This window comes from Lagopus muta, chromosome 20 (genome assembly GCF_023343835.1).
Source record: "Lagopus muta isolate bLagMut1 chromosome 20, bLagMut1 primary, whole genome shotgun sequence".
In the NCBI taxonomy this organism is placed as follows: Eukaryota; Metazoa; Chordata; class Aves; order Galliformes; family Phasianidae; genus Lagopus; species Lagopus muta.
Genome location: NC_064452.1, coordinates 6,020,595 through 6,040,151, shown reverse-complemented (window position 1 = coordinate 6,040,151; position 19,557 = coordinate 6,020,595). Strand labels below are relative to the sequence as shown.

The following is a 19,557-nucleotide window of genomic DNA, read 5'->3' as shown; positions in this document are numbered from 1 at the left end:
CCCCCCCAGGACGCCACGAACCAGACACCCCCGGCACTTTCCCATCGCCGTTTCCCTTCGATTCTCCCCTCTCACACTGCACACCGCGCTGTGGGGCGGCAGCACCGGCCGCTCTGCGCCGTGCTCCCCCCCCTTGTCCCCACAGCCCGGGCTCGGCCCCCGCGGGCGCTGCGGGGGGGGGGACACACACCGGGAGCGCTCCGGAGCGCCGCCCCCCCCCTCACCCCCCCGCCCCGCGCTGACTCCGCGTTCCGGGCGGCGCGGGCTCCAGGCCGGGATTTGGGCGCTCCCCGCCGCCGCCCTCCCCTCGCCCCCCCGCCCCTCCTCCCCCCTCCCTCTCTCCCTCCCTCCCCCTCCCTCCCGGCTCCGAACTCCAGCCCCTCTCTCTCTCTCTATCAGCCGCTCACTCTGTCTCAATATGTCTCAAGATGGCGGCCAATGTGGGATCGATGTTTCAATATTGGAAGCGCTTTGATTTACAGCAGCTGCAGGTCAGGCTCCCCCGCTCGCCGCACCGGCCGGGCCGCGCCGCCGGACCCCCCCCCCCCCCTCCCCTTCTCCGCCTTCCCTCGGGCCCGGCCTCCCCCCCTCCTCCTCCCGCTGCCGGCCCCGCCGCCTGCAGGGAACCCCCGCTCCGCCCGGCCGCGCCGCGCCGCTCCCTCCGCCCCCCCCGCACCGATCGGCGCCCCCATCGGACATCGATCCCCTTTGTTCAATTCATCGATCGGCCCAAGATGGCGCCGGAGCCGGCTGTGCCGTGCCGGGGCCGCCGCCGCTTCGCCCCGCTCCGTCCCGGGGCTGCGCTCCGCCGCTCCCCGCGGCCGAACCGCGCGGGGCCGCGCGCTGCCACCGCTCCGAGCGTTCCGCTTCCCCCCCCACCCCGTCGTCCTCCTCCTCCTCCTCCTCTTCCTCCGTCCCTCCTGCGGTGGCCGGGGAAAGTTTCCCGAGTGCCGGGACTTTGTGTGCGCGGGGGCGCGGGGCGGCGGGGGCCGGGGGGGCGCTCTAACGCCGGACGCGTCCGCGGCGCCGCGGGCGGCCCCGGGGTGCCGGCACCGGGTGGGGGGGGAACCGCCGAGCGGCGCCGGGAGGGGGGCGGCACTGGGGGCGGCGCGGGGCGCTCCGGCGGAAGCGCGGAGCGTGGCGGGGACCGAGCGGCGGCCGCGGCCCCGCGGGAATCGGGGGACGGCGGCACCGGGGCCCTCAGGTGCGGCGGGAGGGAGCGCCGTCCCGTTCCGCCGCCGCCGCCGTATTGTTTCTGCGGAGGCTGCGCGGAGAGGCGGACTTGGCCGAACTTTCCCCGCTCGGAAGGGCGCTCGGCGGTACCGAGCGGAGCGGGGAGAGCGAGAGGCGGATGTGGAGCGGGATGAAAGAGAAGGGGTTGCGTCGGGATGCGTTTCAGCTGGGGGCTGCCGGTCCGCGCGGCGGAGTTGTGCCGGCGCGGCGCGGGGACGGAAACGCCGCGCGGGACCCGAAGGGCAGCGTTACACGGGCGGTCGGGGCCGGGGCTTTGCCGGGCGGTGTGTGACCGAACCCTGCGGTGATGGACCGTTCTGTTCTGTTTTGAGTAAAGGAAGAAAAAAAAAAAAGCTGGCTTTTATCGGGGTTTAATTTCTGTGCGCGCTGTAAAACCTGTTGTGGAGCGTCGCGCTGTGACGCCGGGTGACGCCAGCGTTGGGCTCTCGGCTGCCCGCGTTGCGGCCCTGCGCGGCCAGCAGCGCACGGAGCCCCGCAGTGAGCGCAGAGCGCCTGTCATCCCCACGCAGAGCAGTTAATTTGTCGCAAATTAGCCTTTATTTTTCTTTAATTATCCGCCCGTCCGCGCACGGAGGCAACGCGGTGTTTCCTCCCGCTTGCAGGTGAAGCCATGCGCTAGGAATGCTGTCGTGCAGTGTGAGGTTCGGTCTCACAGGGCTGTGTGTGCCCCCCGTTCATTTACAGTTATGCATTTCAAGGGCGGCGATAGAAAGCTGGAGCTGCTTTCCCTGTGATCTCTGCCCTGCTCCGGGCAGGGTCGCACAGTGCAGAAGTTGGGTTAAGGATCAGGCTGTGGGATGAGAGAGGTGCAGAGTGGCAGCTTCCTATAAGTGTCAGATGCAGCTCTTCCTTTCAGAACATCCCTAAAGCGCATGCAGCCCTGGGTAGGGCTTGTAGGGGTCAGATTTATTTCCTAAAGAGGCAATGAAATTAGCATGACATCACTTCAGCGTGAGTTTGCCACGTGGTGAAAGAAGGACCCACGTCGGGTAAGGTGTGCGTGGAGAGAAGGAGCCCTCGCTCAGGGTGATGGTGGTGGGAGATGTGAATCCCATCCCTGGAGCAGCGCTGCCGTCCTCAGCTCCTGCATCTGCTGCTGGGAGGCACCGCCATGGTTCCTGCAGCTCCGTGGCTGTGGGTCTGGTGCTGCTTACAACACCTTCCCACAAACACCCCTCTGCTGGTCAGCAGGGAAACCGGCGCTGTGCCGCCAGGGCGATGGGGCAGCGTGGGTCCCACACCACTGACTGTCAGTCTGTCTGTATGTTGGAGGAATGCAGCAGTTCCAGCTGCATCTCCACGGCTAGTGTGGCTCAGCCTGACCCTCAGCCCTGAGCTGAGTCCATGCGATGGCTGTAGGGTTGGAACTGCTTGATGGAAACCGAAGGAACGCGGTGTTGAGGTGCTCAGAAAATAAACACGAGTCCCAAAGTCTCATGGTCGCTTTTTGGGTAGGAGTGCAGTAAGTGGCTGCTGGAGAGCAGGGCAGCATGGCTGGCTGTGACCGAACTGCAGGGCTGGAATCTCAACCCGGCTCTCGCTTGTTGTGCTTTTCTGTATTCGTTTTTGCAAATCTCATCCTTCTTATTGCATCATGTCTAATCAATGTCAGGGTGGGGTATCAATTCCCACTCCGCTGTGACTAATTGTTGTAAGTAAACCATTGATCTTTCTGTAACGTTACAAAATTTGCACCAAGTCTGGAAAAAAGAAGTAGCAGTGAGTAGCGCTTAAATACTGAAGCTATTCAATTATTTAATTAGAAACAGGTGGAGCTCTTGGCATCCATTCCTGGATCCGATCGCAGCAGAGCAGGGGCTGATTTGCTTTAAGTGAAGGAGTTAACGTGCTTCATCACAAGTGGAATTAGCGGCTCTGCGTTAATTTCATTTGCCCGTACGGCTCTCTGTAGAACTTTTAGTTTCTGTTCTAACAGCAGCTGTGTTTCGGGCTGGGTGCTCTCACACCGTGCCTGTGGTCAGCTGGATTCTGAGTGGAGAAACGCGGTGCTGTTGGTGTAGAGTATGGCAAGGGTTGGGGAGTTTTGGGAACAGATTGCGTCTGCATGTAACAGCAGCAAAAACGTGATGGGCAAAGCGTCCAAAATGCCACTGAACAATAATTTGTTATTTGCAAGCTGATTTGTAATGCAGAAGATGGATGGGGGAAGGTGCGTGATCCCAAATTTCAATTTGATCATCCCGAGCTGGAAATGAAGGCTCAGGAGGTCTGTGTGTGTGTGCTGGTGCTCCGGGTGCAGGCAGCAGCTCCTTGGCGCGGGGCCTCCGGGCGCAGTGTGTGCTGTGTTCCCATGCCCCCAGCGTACAGCCCGGCTTCTGTTCCATGTCCTCTGCATTCTGCTCCTCATTTCTCCCCGTGCCGGATGGTTTCCCGTGTGCAGAGCACTGAGGTGTGATGTGTGCTGGGATTTCAATGCAGCGTGGTGCTCCTACATGGCACGGGGCGCGGAGCTGGCAGGGAGGCAGCAGGAATGGCTGCAGAAGGCATTGTGCCCGCAATGGGAAGGGGTTTGGGCTCTGATGTGCGTGGTGAATTTCCTAGGAAAGGTGGGAGGAAATAAGGCCTCGTGCTGATGAGGTGTCTTTACACTGCTGGAGGTAAGGCTTCCTCGTTTCATGGAAGATGTTCTCAGCTTGTGTTTTCCCTGCCCTGACAAGGCAAATACATCTGTCACTTCTGCTTTTCCTGTTAATTACCAGGTTAAAACACAGCAAGCTGCGACGCTCGGGTTGTGAAGAACCTAGGAATCTGAACAGGTGACTGAAAACGCGTGCAGTTCAAAGTTCTTACCAAAGATCAGCACGAAGCGTTGCAGATGTTGGGTGCAGGCTGTGGGATGTGCAGCAGGCTTTCCTGGTGTCAGACAGCGCTGCATTCCCAGGAAGCAGCAGGCAGCCAAGGGTTCGTGCTGGATCCACTGTTGTCTGTAACTGCAGCAGCTCAGGCAGCTCCTTGGTCCCTCTGTGCTCAGAGCTGTGCATCTGTGTGAATTGCCGCATCTCTGGGAGCCGGCAGCGCCCCGTGGCTCCATGCTGCAGCAGCCCCCACTGTGCAGACAGACGGACGCTGTCTGACGCTGCTGGCTGGGCTGGCGGTTCGCACGCTGCCCTGCCCTGCAGTGATGTTGTGCTGTGCCTGCAGCTGGGGCTCGGGTTGTCAGCCAACCCCAGAGGTGGGTTTGTGGCTCTCAGGGTTCTGCTCTGGGAGGGCAGAGATGAGGGCTGACCCCACCTGGGAGCACAGAGCGGATGTGCAGAGGTCTGTAAGGTGCCTGACTTGGATGCTTTGCATTCCCGTGTCTCCATGCCCCTGGCTGTGAGCTTTTAGGGCCCATGAGGGCTCTTGCAGCTGAACATCAGCACTGTTCAGATCCTGCTTCTGTCCTTGGTGTGTGAGTGTGTGCCCACCAGCACACTTGGAGTTACGGCGTCTGGAAGTGCTGGCACAGGGCTTCTGTGAGCAGTGGGAGGATTTGGGCTAAGTGTTGCTAAATGGTGGCAGTGGTGTTGCAGTGGAGATCTTCCATTCAGCTGATGGTCAGCTGAGCCCAGAGCCACGCCAGCATGGAGCTGAGACCCGGGTGTCTGGTTCTTGCTAACAGCACTGGCTCTGTGCTGCGGGTCCCCCGGGGTTCCTCCAGTGTTTCTTTCTGTGTAATGTGGGTCCTTGCTGGTGCCGGTGTTGTGGGAGTCTTCCCTTGCTGGGAAGTGGTAGCTTCAGTCTGGGGCTCTTGAGGACAAGCTGTAAGGATGCAGAAATAAAAGCAAGTGGAGCGTGGGGAAGGGATGCTGCTTGGAGCTGAAGGGACAGAGGGAAAAGGGGAAGGAATTCAGGAGCACCTGGGGTGAAACTTTGGTTATAGTGCACTGGAGAGGAGAGGGGAACCCATTTCAGCAGATAGGTATACATTCAAGAAGATCATATGCTTTGCATGACAATTTCATGGCTTATTCCTACAGAAATGGAGCTGTCAGGCTGAGGCGTAGCGCTGCAGGTAATGGGGTGCAGAAGTTGGATGGGTTTTGTCCTGCTGCCGTGCTCCCGTACCTCTTGTGGTGCTTGTATGTGGGGTCCATCCCCTACTTTAGGAAAAGCACTCTTCATAGGGTGGTGCAATTACACTGGGATGCATTAGTTCACTGTAACCAGCAGCAGTTTCCCTTGCTGGGCTGTGCGCTGCTCTGGGTGCAGTGCTGCTGTCGTGGAGTGCGCTGAGATGGAGGGCTGTGAGCCAGTGCTTTGGCAGTGCCTGTTCTGCTTGGTTCTCTATTCTGGATGAGTAAGAGCTGCTTCTTGCTAAACTGCAATATTTCTCAGGTTTGTTGTTGGAAGCGGCATCTATACAAGTAAATGTGAACAGAGAACTGACTGGTGTCCTAAACGAGCGTTGTTTGTGATTGGGACCAAATGGAGATACACAACTCATCAGGTTTCCCTTCAGATTTCTCTGTACGTTAAAGGCTGCTTAAAATCCACACTGTAGGCAGCTGGAGGTGTAAGTGTTGAACTCTATACCCATTGGTTGGTGAGTGCATCATTAAAGCAGCCCGTGTCAGAGCGTGGTTGGCCATGGGGCAGGTCAGTGAGCAGGGCTGTGTGGGACGGGCGTTCTGTGCTCACACAACTACACAAGATGTGCTACCCCCCAGCTTCTCCTTCTAGGGCCTGTATCCCAGGTCAGGTTTTGCAGCCCAGGTATTGATGGCCTCCTGCTGAGGCTGCCAGCAGGACCAGTGCTTGTGATTTAGACGTCTCCTGTGCCATCAGAGCTATCGACTGCTGCTCACTTCCCAAGCGTTCGCTGCCTGGAGAGCCCTGGGGCAGTGTGGGGAGCACCGGTCCCTGTGCACAGCTTGGAGAACTTTGCAAAGCGAATGGGCTCCATCCCTGCTCAGCACAGTACGGGGCCATTGGCCCAGGCAGCATCATCACCTGTGCATAATTTTTGGCACATGCACTTGGAATCTCCAAGGTCAGTGGGGAAGGGGCTGCGTTGTCAGTGGAGGTGTACCCCCCATCCCATCCCATCCCATCCCATCCCATCCCATCCCATCCCATCCCATCCCATCCCATCCCATCCCATCCTCGCCCCTCCTGCCATGCCCAGCACCTCTTCCCCCATCTCCCATTTCCAGTCAGCCCCATTCTGTTTCTCGTTGTTCTCTGGATGTCAACTATAAATGTCGTCAGAGTCGCTCAATAAAATTTATACTTGGCCTTTTGTCTGCAATTATTTTCCGTTTTATTTTTATTGGATATTTACACGTTTTATTGCGGATGCGCGTCAAAGTAAATTTATGTCACGTTATCACTTAAAGATGTTTGCTTCGTTTTGAGACATAAATAAAATGTACCCTTTGTCTGTGATCTGAAATACGATCGCGTTAATTTGGTCAGCAAAGTGTGCATCTATTTTTATGTCGCAACTTTTGTGTGCACGTGTTAATATTGATAGTGCCGGAATAACTTGGGCTCGGTATGTCTGGTATGAGCATCGCTGCTTTGCTAATACTAATTGTGGAGATGGGATAATATTAAACATTTAGAAGGCAGGAGCCAGGAGTCTGGCAATTGATTTGTGGGGAGACCTCTGTGCAGAGTTACTTACAGAACTGTAACCTTCATATCTTTTATGTGAGCACAAGAAGCGTTTGTGTTTAAAAAAAATGAAACGTTCTGAGGACAGAAATCCCTTCCCTTCCCTTCCCTTCCCTTCCCTTCCCTTCCCTTCCCTTCCCTTCCCTTCCCTTCCCTTCCCTTCCCTTCCCTTCCCTTCCCTTCCCTTCCCTTCCCTTCCCTTCCCTTCCCTTCCCTTCCCTTCCCTTCCCTTCCCTTCCCTTCCCTTCCCTTCCCTTCCCTTCCCTTCCCTTCCCTTCCCTTCCCTTCCCTTCCCTTCCCTTCCCTTCCCCTGTTTCCATGCAGCACAGAACCAGGGGGGATGAGGAAACAAGAACTTTTTTGTCCTTGGGTTGTTATGGTAAATACAGCAGAAGTGATTAAAACTGCACAGACAGTGCTGTGATCAGCTTGTTTAGGGCAATAAATTAAAATCCATTCGCATCTGAGATATCCTGGCACATCCCGAGCACAGTTTGTCCTCTAATGTGCCACGTCTTACACGAGGCAAAGGAAAACTTGATTAATGTCACTATCTGGGATTTTCTGTCCTGTAAATAGGACTTGAAGTCTAAAATTGGAACGGTGAAAACCTACTTTAAATAGGATTAGAAGAACTTAGTAGTTCAGGTTGTTTTTGCAGTCCTGGGAAGTGGTCAGCAGGGCCTCCCTGCTGTGCTTTGTGAGCATTGCCGTGGCTGCGGGGGCTCTGAAGTGCCTCCACACTCTGAGCCACTGGGAGGCATTGCTCCCCGGCTTGGGGAGATGCTGCAGTGAGGTGGGAGTGATGTCTGCATGTGATGCCCACCCACAGTTGGGTTTTCCCATCCAAAGCTGGGTTTAGCTCAGGTGCGTGGAAGGCAGCAGGTGCGCCTGGGTTTGAAAAGGATGCGCCTACTTCTGTTGTTTCAGGCCATGCGTTGCTCTTTATCTTATTTGCTTCAAGGTATGTCATGGCAAAATGAAGTCATACATCACAGGTTTTACGCCCTATTTATTTGCTATAATCATTTTTCCGACAAATTGTGAAGTTAATTTCGGCGGTCGGAGGCGGTGGTGCTGCGCTGAGCTCTGCGAGTGCAGCATCCCCTTTGTGCAGCGCCTTGATTGTCAGCTCTTCATTATAAATTTACTTCCTAAATGCTGACTTAAGGCCTGACACGTTGTTTGTTTCACTGTCAGTTACACTCCTTGGGAGACCTAATAAAAGCCTCTCAGATCTTTCTATTGAATTAGGCCATCCTTTGCCACCCCGGTGACTGAAGTCAGACAGGTGTAACGCTGCCGTACCGCATCCATCCCCGTTTTGCTGGAGCCCTTCTCAGGGCGTCTCCTGATACCCTATCCTCGGTGCCACAGCAGTGAGTTCTTTGCTAAAAGGTCACCGTAATGTTTTAATTGGGTTTTTCAGCTGCGAGGAACATAAAGACATGGGTTTATTAATAGAGTGCCTTTGATCTCGGAGGATTCCCACCCGGCGCTGTGTGGCACACGCAGGGAGCTTCGCGCTGTGGTTGTTGGGCAGTGGGTTTGACCATAGGGAAGGGCTCTGTTTCCCAAAGCACGGCTTCCCCGGGCCGTGGGGTTGGACTGTGCTTCCAGCAGAGGTGCTGCAACGTCTTTCACGCGTTGTTTCGGTTTTGTTTTGCATCTGAAATCCTTGGCAGAGGTCGCGGGCAGTGCGCAATTAGGGGAGCGCTCGGTGACCTCGTTAGTGTATTTTTGTGGAATTATTGTGCTCTAGAGTTCTTGCTGCTTTACGCAGATGGTTATTGCTGGGTTCCATCTGTTCGTTAAGCAGAAGTAAGGATGGGGAGCAGCAGCCACACTGGGTTTTTATCCAGAACTTTTAGTTTTACCTCTTTGACTGCGTGACGTTAATCTGGTGGGTACGGACTGCAGTGCTTCCGAGGGAAAGAAACCAAACTGGGAACTTGTCTGTGCAGACGGGCTGCAGTGGCACCTTTCTGTGTGCCACACACTGCTGTCCGAGCAGCCCTCAGGTACATGGCACGGGGCCTGGGGCTGGCGTGAGCTGCTCCCAGCACAGCACAAAATGCTCCCTTCAGTCCTCAGCCTCCTTTGCCAGTTGCTCAACCAGATGTCCTCGGTACTTTGTGCTCTAAGATGTTAAGTAATTAGATCATTCACATTCTAGTTAAATATAATTAGAGCCCTGTGTAAACTGAGCGAAGCTGACAGGTTTTATAGGTTGGTCATATCAAACTATCAGATGATAGAGTTCAGCATTAATACAAAAAGATTCAAACCTCTCTGCCCTCAAATAAAGAGGTGTTTAGTCTTTGGATTTAATCCTTATTTAGAACTACGGTTTATGGAACTTGCTAAAAATGCTTTCAGGACCTTGGAAGTCTTGCTCAGAACTACTCCCAAGCAGCGTTTGCCAGTTAAAATTTCCTTCTGTGCTCTGAGTTGGAAGTTGAAAACCTCCCAAGCTCTCGGTGTGTACAGCTAAAGGAAAAGATAGCCAAAAGATAACAGCATCCCACCCTGGATTTTCTTCTCCTTGCTGCTCAGACCAGTGGGTCAGTCGGTCACAGTGATGCTTGTGGACCCGAGGACGTGTCACCACTCACATGTGGTCTCATGCATTGGGGTATTGCTGCTTTTTCAGCACTTTGAAGCTGATTCCTGGTTATTTCCCTCTCCTCTTACAGATCCAACACGTTATTTTGTTGTTTGTTTGCTGGCAGGCGAAACATATTTTCTGAAGGAAAGTGTTAACAGATAGGCTGATAAAATGTCTGTCTTCCAAAAACTGTCTGAAGACAAATTGAGTGTTTGTCTGCACGTGGTGTTCGCACTGTTGTTGTATGAGCTACCGAACAAATTAACAAGATGATTCTTGTCTTTTTTCTGGGAGGTAAACTTTCCTTTTAGGTGCTGTAGGAGTCCGAAGCGGTGAACTCAGCGCAGGGTGAGCGCTGCTGCGCTGTGAGCTGATGGCTGCTGCTTTGCCATGGCTAATAGAAAAAATCAGGTGCAGAACATTCACAAAAAAGTTTCCAGTCGCTAAGGGAGCTGGGCTCAGTGAAAAAGGGAAGATTGGAAAGAAGAAAACAGCAGTTATTCCTCAGTAACCCCGAAGGATGGAGTTGTGTCGGTATGGGAGGCAGTGCTGGGTGGCTGCGCTGTGTCCCCTCCAGCCTCTGCCCACCACGCTCAGCTCTGTCACTTCTGCGATGCTCCGAGCCTTGCTGTCCTGGCTGGAATCTCGAGCCTGTTTCCAAGCTTGCATTTCTCACTTGGCAGCGCACGATGCGGCTGGTGGGCAATCTGCCGTATCCCTTTTTTGTCAAACATCAGAGTTGGTGTCTGACACTGAATGCGGGAAGGAGCAGAGAGGGCGAAATGCAGGGCAGAACAGAGATATCTGCTGGGTGGATTTGTGCGTTTCTGTGGTGTGATTGCTTGGGGTTGGTGTTCAGTTCTGGCAGTGATAGAATGGCAAAGGTTTGGGGTTCTTTTTTCCCTTTGTATTTTTGATAATTAGCATGACCTGCAAGTGGAAATTTTTCAGCTCCGTTTTCATATCGGGCAGGGTATGCATGCAAGGGAAAAGCTCAGTTTGAGGAAAATCCCCTAAAGATATATGGAAACAAAACAATTTTACAAAGCTGTGTGTGTATGCATGCATGTATGTGTGTTTGTGTAAACACACAAGCTCACACAGGCACAATCTCCGTCCTGGATCAGCTCCCACCATGCAAAATCCAAACCTGAAAGTGCTATAATTGATTACGTGCAATAGGAGACAAACAGCCGAGATTTTGGGAGAGGGCAGGGTGTGGTCCAGATCTGGCAAAACATTTAAGAGCAGAACATTATTTTTTCAAAGGTAGGGAAACTTTAAAACATTGGTCCAAGAGTTAAGACTGGTTGGGAGAAGGAAAAGAGTACAGCAAAGCGAGACGTGCTCTTTGTAGGGGGAGGCGTTGGGGGAGGAATTGGGAAGAAAGAACACGCAAGTTTAGGTTCGTACATGTTCGTGTTCTGCTGGTTTTTTAACTTCATTTGTTTCCCTGGCAGATGTCCCATGGCTTTGAGGCCTTTGTCTGTGTGAGAGAGAGAGAACATGAAGGAGGGCTTGGCAGGGCACTTCAGGGTTGTGTGGAATAGCTGGTAGTCATATTTATAGTCGGTGTTGTCTGTTGGCATGCACCGTTCTGATAACCAGCAATTGTTCTATAAAGTTATGTGTTACATTGGCAATGGAGCTTTCCCTGAGTTTCCTCCAGCGTTTTGTAGCTAGATTTCACTTGCAAGTTCTTGTAAGTCCGGGGCAGGACTTGTCAAAGTGCAGTACAAAGTACCCAGCACTGTATTGGGCACTTAGCAGCTCCCCCATCCCAACCTTTCCTCTGTCAACCGTATTCACAATCTGGGATGCTCCACATCACCCTGCTTACATTGAGAAGAAGTGGTGGTTCGTAGTATTCTAAAACAGCTCTAGCAATCTTTGGATGATAATAGCGTTGTGAGCTTTCAGCGTGTGCTGCATCCTCCATTAGGGCTCGTGGTTCAGTTGTAACGCTGCTCTGTGAATGCCTAATCCAGCATGGCTTTGACTTGCTCAGGTTGGAGGTGGGTTGGTGCTGCAGGGAAGAGGAGCAGTGCTGGGCTGCTGCGAGGCTTTCAGCCTTCTGGTAGCCTTTTGCTTTTTCCATGCCTGTGCCTCTAAATGGATTTATAACAATGCGGCTTTATGCCTTTAAAACACCTGCTGTAATTGCTTAGAAATATACTCCATGTCAGCCTTTATTGCTTACTGTGATTATGCTTCTGGTAACCATCCTTTTTGGCAGACTCATAAAATAAGTTTCTCTTAATAGGATTCCTAACAGACTTAAACATTATGCATAGCTTAAGGTGCAAATATGTTTTATTGGCGAAAGGAAGAGCTGCTGTTCTTCGATACCTTTTGTTTGAGACAAATCAGCAGGTGCTCTGCTTTCAGCAGATGCTGAAGTTGTACCCATTACATTGAGGAGAGGAATGTGGGGGTCTGTTCTTTGCATGGCAGGTTTGTAGTGGAGAAGAACGTGCAGATGAGTTCTTGAGCTTCTAGTCCTGTCTGTCAGCTGATGTGTAAGCTGTACAGAAGGGTGGAAAAGTGCTGCTTAACAGTGCTGGTTTAACACCTCAGTGCTCTGTGAATACCGAACGATTTCTGGCTGCAGAGGTTTGTACCTTCAGGTTAGGGATGCCCTTGTACTCCCTGTTGAAGCAGAGGGTCGTGCAGAGCTGTGTGTAGGATGTGATGGACGAGCTGTTTGTACGTTGGTCACGGCAAGACTTGTTTGGTGATTAAACACACAGGAAACATCAAGGAGTTACGCATTAGCATGGCAGCGAAGGTACAGAAGATAGCAGAGAACCAGGGCTGCTGGGAGCCAAGTTGTGGTACCCAGACCTTGAGATCTTCAGGCAGTGTAAATGAGCTGGACATCAGAGAGCTGGGAAATTCGGACTTAACCCTGCAGATCAAATCAGTATTAGTTCCCATAAACAGCTCCGAAAGATTTCAGGAGTGAGGAGGTGTTATTTATCATCACTTTTAGCTAAAGGGTTCCACCCATGCAAAATTCTTTGCACGAAGAGAATGAGACTTTTTGGTAGGCGGGCTGTTCTCAAAATCTTGAGGAGAGGAAAAGGTGATGAATAGTTATTTTGGGGCTCTTTTAAAATATGAAAATAAAATTGCTGGGGTTAGTCGATGTTCTTTACATCAGCACCTTTATCCTCAAGGATATTTTGGCATTTTTACCTTTGAAATTTAGGCTAGACTTCAAAGGATAGATGGAATTTCCCGGGCGAAGCAGGGTGCGATGGAATGGCTGGAGCTGGGGGAGAGCAGGGAATGGTGCGGGCAGCTCAGCACCTCACAGCTGGCAGGGAGCTCAGAAAGGAGAGGACGGGGATGGGGAGAAGGTGAATGATTGGGTTTCATTGTGGTTTTTTTTTTTTGGGCGGATATCATACAAGCACAAAATCAAATCCTGTGGGGTGGCAAATGCTGTTTTTTAAACTAGTTGGCTTGTTGTAGCTGTGATAATCTGTGTTGATCAACCCTTTTGGTGTTTGCTACAAAATTCATTCTAAAAGGCATGGTAGCTCCTTCTTGTTGGTGGCGGTCCAAATCGTCTGTGCTGCCAAACTTGGCACTGGTGCCAGTGGTTTGCTATTGCTGATCTAAGAATATAATACAGATGGTTTGATAGGCAGTGCAGATACATACAGATGGTTTGAAACTTTCCAATTTCTTTATTTCATCCCTTTGTTTCTTTTCAGTATATTCAGTATCTCTGGATATAAAAATGGCTATTCTGGAAACATTCTGAGCCGTATCGGGTTTAACTTCTGCCACAAGGCCTTGTCAGCAAAAGGCATCTGTTTTGAATGGGTTCAGATGTTCTGCGTGTTGGTGCAGGTATGCTGATTTAAAATGCACAGGGATATTTCTGTCAAGCTGTGTGACCACCACACCTGTACATGTGCTTCAGTTACATAGGATGAAGAAAGCAGATACCATAAAATGAGCTCGTAGGTCTGAAAATCCAAAGATTGTGGTCCTGGCTTTGCTTCAGATTATTGCTGAAGCTGGTAATGACTTCTTTGTAGTCAGAACAGTGCAGCTTTAGCCTCGTGTAATAGTTCAAGCAGACATCAGTGAGGTCTGGCTGAGGGCTGGATCGTTTGTTTTCAGTGCTCATTACAGCCTGCTGATCTCTTGCCAGCAGAAATTTCTAGGTTGTGAATTTGTTTCTGTTGTGCACAGGCGTATGACATCAGTTGCCTTGCTAACAGGACAGGGTGTAAATAGCATCATGACAGCACAACTCCAGTACTCTGCACACTTCTTCGTGCGTACAATGCAATGATGTTACAGTAGCTGATGTTGACATCGTTCATTGCCTGGGCAAATGGTACAAGTAGCCTCTGCTTTGATCTGCTGCTGGTCTGATCAAGTCTGAAAGGACCTCGCTGTGCACTTTGGGGATATCAGCAGCTCTGTCCTGCCTGTGGAAATGGTTGTACAGACATTCTTTGGAGGGGTGATTTACTTAGCTTCCTTCATAAGGTCGTTAAAGTGCTTAACAGCGCAATTAATGTAATTTAAGAACAGTTAAAAGCACTAGTGGTTCTTTTCAACTTAATGTTAAACGCTGAGACAGATTAAGCAGTTTGAACAATGACAAGATTATGCTCTGTAGCCATTGAGTGTATAAGTGAAATATGTCCCAGCGCTTGGTATTTTGAATCCAAAACTTATGGACCACTGAAATGACTGATTATGGATATATTGCCTTGTTCGGGGATCATCAGACATCTGACAAGTTAAGCACGATCGGTGCAAGTCAGTAGTTAGATGTCAAACCTGTGATGAATATTTCACTGCTATAGGAAGCGCTGCAGGTGACTCCAGTGAGTTGTGTCTCTGGAATCAATTCGTTTCTGCTCCACTGTAGATAGTGACATAATGATGATTCCTGAGATGAGACATAAAATAGATCTATGTGTCTTTGAATGCATTCTTTTCCGTTTGCATGGGGGCATTAGCATTTTATTCAAATATTCTCCTAGTTTTTGTGCGTGTGAATAGTCTACGGCTTTTTCTCCCTCCATAAGTTTCATTAATGTTAAGTTAACGCTTCATACTTGTAATACAATTCCTATTTGTAATACAAAGCAGCTGAGATTTTACTCAACGGGAAGTTTCCTAAGAGGGCTCTTACGATGATGCTGCCGGACATCCATCAGCACCAGCCCTTGGGAACAAGCAGCAGGAGTCATCTCTGTTGTGCAGGAGAGGCCTGGCCTGTTTGGTGTTTTGCCATAGAGTAGGGCAAGTCCACCCTTCTAATGGGAGGGGAGATGTTGGCTGTGTCTATAGGCACCCCAGGAGTTGTGGTGACCAACAGTCATAAAAGCCTTAGTCAAAAGCTCAGTTCTGTTTGGAAAGTCACCTAGGTTGGACCTGGATGCAGTTCCATTAACTGGCTTTGGAGTCCATGTCAAAAGCAGTGTTGCTCCTGGGATGTTTTGGCACTGAGGACAGGGACAGCTCTGAGCAGATTGGTTGGGAGCACTGTGCAGGGCAGAACTAGCCTTAGTGTAGAGCCATTTAAATGTTGCAGTTGGGTTTGAAAAGATGTCTTGTCTTGGGAAAGAAGTGGGTGCACGTGCTTTGAGCAGGACTTTCCTGTATGCTTCAAGAATCATAGAATGGTTTAGATTGGAAGGGGCCTTAAAAATCACGGAGCTCCAACCTCTGCTGTGGTCTGGTTCCCCCACCAGCTCAGGCTGCCCAGGGCCCCAGCCATGGTCGTGGCCACCTCCAGGGGCACCCACAGCTCTCCAGGCAGCACTGCCACTTCAGTTCTGAGTCAGCCTTATTTAGGGAAAGCCTAGTTCCTAAAATCTAGCTTCTATCCTTTCATAGCAAGGATAGGGCTTAATTGGGATTGTTCCCAGAGAGCTGGTTTAGGAGTGACTGCTGGGTAATGATGAGTGACAGCATTAGCATCAATTCACATTAACGGAGATATGGTTGGCTGGTGCCAACTGCCTGCATGGTACGAGGCTGCTCTCAGCAACAACGACAGAGGCTGATTTTATCCCTCAGCCCCACCGCCTTCCCACCCAGGCTGCCGAGCATCTAGCGGGATGTAAAATGCTTGAAAACCAGCCTGGAGCAGGCTCTGAGAACGGGGCTTTAAAAGGGAGGGCTTGTTAGGGCTGAGCTTTGTGTGTAGGTGCTGCTGCTGGCTGCCAGCCCCATGCAGGGGTCCGTGTGGATGCAGAGGGCCGCAGTGCTGCACCCACGGCGGGCAGAGGCTGCTCCCCTCAGCGCTGGGTGCCATGCGGATCCCAAGCACTGCTGTGAAGGCACGCAGCCAGATTGTCATGTCAGCGTTGAAAACCGGCGTGCACTTCTGCAAACGTTTCGAACCTGTCTGGATCTGCCCCGTAACCTCGGTGTCTCTCAGCGTGCAGCAGGCCTCAGCCAGCAGCCTGCTGCCAAGCGCTGCAGCGGGACGCTGCTCTCGGGGTTCGCCCCAGAGCTGGGCAGGGCCCCACGTCTCCCTCTGCTTTTTTTCCCCACGTGAGCTTAATCAACTGGGGCTTAATCAACTGGGGCTTAATCGACTGGCTGTTCCACGGGGCGGCCAAAAGCACCTGCAAAATCGTTTGGCGCTGAAGTCCCTGTGCGCTGATGAGGGCTCTTGTGTTTAAAAATCTCGTGTGAATACGCTTCAATTCTGAAATGGAGAGATTTTCCCCAATTATTTTCTTTTAACGTGCAGTTCTTCAACTGTTTGCTCTTACGCTGAAGAACGCTTTAATGCGTCCCTGTTCTTACTGGTTTAAATGCAACCCTGAAACTCTGTCAGCATTTTTTCGTATTATTCAGACAACATTTTCTTCCCCTTTTTTTTGGCTTGTTGAATTCTCTGAGCTGCTTGTAAGAACGAATCATAGAATCACTCAGGTTGGAAAAGACCTCAGATCTCCACGTCCAACCCCAGCCCACTCCACCATTGACACCTCCCTCAGTGCATGGTTCTGGAACACCTCCATGGATGATGACCCCCCACTCCCCAGGGCAGCTGTGCCACTGCATCACCACTCTTTTGGAGAAGGATTTCTTTCTGATATCCAACCTGAGCCTTCCCTGGCACAACACAAGGCCATCACCTCGCATCCTTTTGCTGTTACCTGGGAGCAGAGGTTGACCCCCTCTTGCCCCAGCCTCGTTTCAGGCAGTTGGAGAGAGCAGTGAGATCTCCCTTGAGCCTCCTCCAGGCTGACCCGTCCCGTTCCCTCAGCTGCCCCCCATCAGATTTCTGCTCCAGACCTTTCACAGCCTTGTTGCCTCTCTCTGGATGTGCTCCAATGCCTCCGTCTTTCATAGAGTGAGAGACCTGGAGTATTTCTGTTAAAATGTGTATTTTTAAATGTGAAACAGTGTCCTGCTTGTTTATACTGGGCTCTGTACAGGGATTTGTCATAAGATTTCATGGATGTCGTTTTGGTTGCCTTGCCCATTGCTCCCCCACCACATTCCCATTACACATGAGTTTGTGCAGTTTTCTCGCCGCTTGTTACTGCTTTGCTTGTTTGAGTGAGATAAAAACTTGTTGAACTACTAAAGTGGACAGAGTTTAAAATTACAGACACATTACTTTCCTTTGCAGTCATAATATGTTTGTTTTGGCAGTCTGTCTCCTCACTGTAACATGGAACAGTTCCCTTTTTTTGCGATTATTCAGAGTTTTCATTCGCCGTCCTCGGTCGTACAGCATGAAGTATTATTCATGTTCCTGGAAAAAGTTGCTCTTTCACAAAACAAAAGCATAGGAAGCATTCTGAGCCACATTCAGAGGGGCATTAAGGATCGGAGGTGGCACGTATTGCAGTGTCTGCTTTAAACCAACACGTAGCACACGGGGTTGTGGCTTCTGAGCTGGGAGCCGTCCCCATATTTGGGGTGACTTGGTGGGACCCTGGGGTGATGCTTCAGGGATCCCCCACCGGTACCCTGGGCTAGTGCTGAGCTTCTCCCACATGGTGGAGCTTTTACCCTCAACTTGACCACAAAAAGACATTTATAAAGCATAGAGATCCAGCTGAGTGAAGGAGGGCTCTGCTCGCCGTGTCTCTGATCTGTAAAATTTTTGCATCTCGTCTAATGATGTGTTTAAACCACGCAGGCACGGGCCTGATCACTGTATTAATGTCTGCAGATGGGTGAGCGGTGAGGTGGGCTTCCTGGATACCTTCACAATCGTGTGGCAGCTCCTTAGTGCTGTGTAGCTGCAGAGCTGTGCATTGCTACAGCCACTGAAAAACAAGCGTCTGTTCTTAAGCTAAAACAGCCTAATCAGATTTGCAGCACGTTCAACAGGTATCTGGCCTGCTCTCCCACCCAATTTCCCCGTTTCCAGCTGCCTTATTTTGAAGCATCTTGCTGTTCTGTTTCTCCATAATGCAGGAATAGCACTAATTATTAAGATTAATGGTTCTTAAAGCTAAGTGCTTTTGAAGGGAGTATTGAATAATGTGGAAGTTTGTGTGATTTGAACCATACGTAGGAACTGAGAAGTGTGTCAGTGAGAAGATCTGCCTGTTCTGCAGAAAGGATCCATTTCTTTCTCCTTTGATACGGCATTCTGATGCTGTGCAGCCCTGTAAAGTTACTCTTTGCTTGTCCAATCATTTACTTTCCTCCAGTGCTTGTCTGTTTTGTAATAATACTTACTACATACTTAGAGCAATATCTGGCCTTTCCTTTTTTGTTCCCAGGGAAAAGGAAAAGAATAACTTCAGTGTCTTGTTCTTTTTTTTTCCTTTTGGGTAAGAATACCATTTCCTCCAGTGGAAATGAGTAATGGTGATGGGGGTCAGTGTAGATTTCTACATTAGCCACTTGTTTACATAAAAATAAACTATTCTTTTGAAAATGGATAATCTTTGTGGGAACTGGGCATTAATTTTAAGCTCTCCCTGCTCAGTGCACAGTAGTGTACTTTCACCTGTCGTTTGCATGGGTGGAAATGCGGATCGTTTCTCCTGCCCAGCAGTTTATGAATGCTCCATACTGGTGAATATAACTGCCACCTTTTGTGCCTGCTTGTCTGTGGCTTTTTTCCCCCACAGGTCGCTTCTGTAAGAGAATTCGATGTTTTAATTTAGTGATGGATGAGTTAAGCTTTGTGTTTTGTAATGCAGGAATAGATGTCTCCAAATGGTAACGCAGTGAACAAAGTGATGCTTCCAGCCGAAGGTTTCTTGACGGAGGCAGGCTTGGTTTGGTGGTTGGTAGTTTCTAGAAGTAATGGCTTCTTCCCATCATCTCAGTAATCTCTTAATTTTGGTGATTCAGCCTTTAGTATAAATACAGTAAAGGGACAGGCTTCATGCTCTTAATTTTCAGGGGCTTTAGTCATCTTTGGAATTCATCTAGGTTTCAGTGGAAGCATCTGTTATTAAAGAAAATACAGACTCAGATACTCGCTTGATTTTCCTTTTTTAACAGATTTCAGAACATCTGTGGATTCTAATGAAGTCAGTGAGACCGAGCCCTCCCCGAGCTGCCTACACATTTACAGGGATGTGGGAGGAGGGGGAAGGACTGGGTTGGAGGGCAGGGTGCTGTGAAGACGCCTGGCATGCATTTTGAGAAGAGCTGCTGTATTTTTAGCTAGTGAATATGTTTGGAGTGTCATTCATTTCAGAGAGTCGGACTTGTTCTAGATGGCTTGAATTTCTGGTTTTTTGGTAAGACGCACTGGAGTTTTCTTGTAGAATGATTGAGAGTTGGATGATGCCCAGCTGTGAAAGAAATACTTAACACTGATCATAAAATCACAGAATGGCCTGGGTTGAGAAGGACCAGTGATCATCCAGTTCCAAAGTTTCAGCCCCCTGCTGTGTGCAGGCTCACCAACCAGCAGACCAGGCTGCCCAGAGCCACGTCCAGCCTCATCTCTGCCTCACTTCTTTGTGGTTTTAAGACACTGTGCTTCACGTTTCAGAATTAGGGGACTCCTTTCTGTTCGGTGGCAGTGGCAGGCGGGTCAGAAGCATGGTTTGTGTGTGTCTGAGCTGTGCCTGCTCTCTGCTGCGCCTCGTGTCAGTGCT

At 50.7% G+C, this 19,557-nt stretch overlaps 1 protein-coding gene across 6 annotated transcripts in view; it reads left to right on the top strand.

The window, feature by feature from the left end:
* Window positions 1-343: 343 nt before the first annotated feature.
* CUX1 (cut like homeobox 1) overlaps window positions 344-19,557 on the top strand; it is a 227,627-nt gene continuing 208,413 nt past the window's right edge. For all 6 annotated transcript variants that reach the window (XM_048967067.1, XM_048967064.1, XM_048967066.1 and 3 more), the window contains exon 1: window positions 344-491. In XM_048967067.1, the coding sequence (XP_048823024.1) occupies window positions 429-491 (63 nt within the window). In that variant the 5' untranslated portion in view covers window positions 344-428. The remainder of the gene's footprint in view (window positions 492-19,557) is intronic.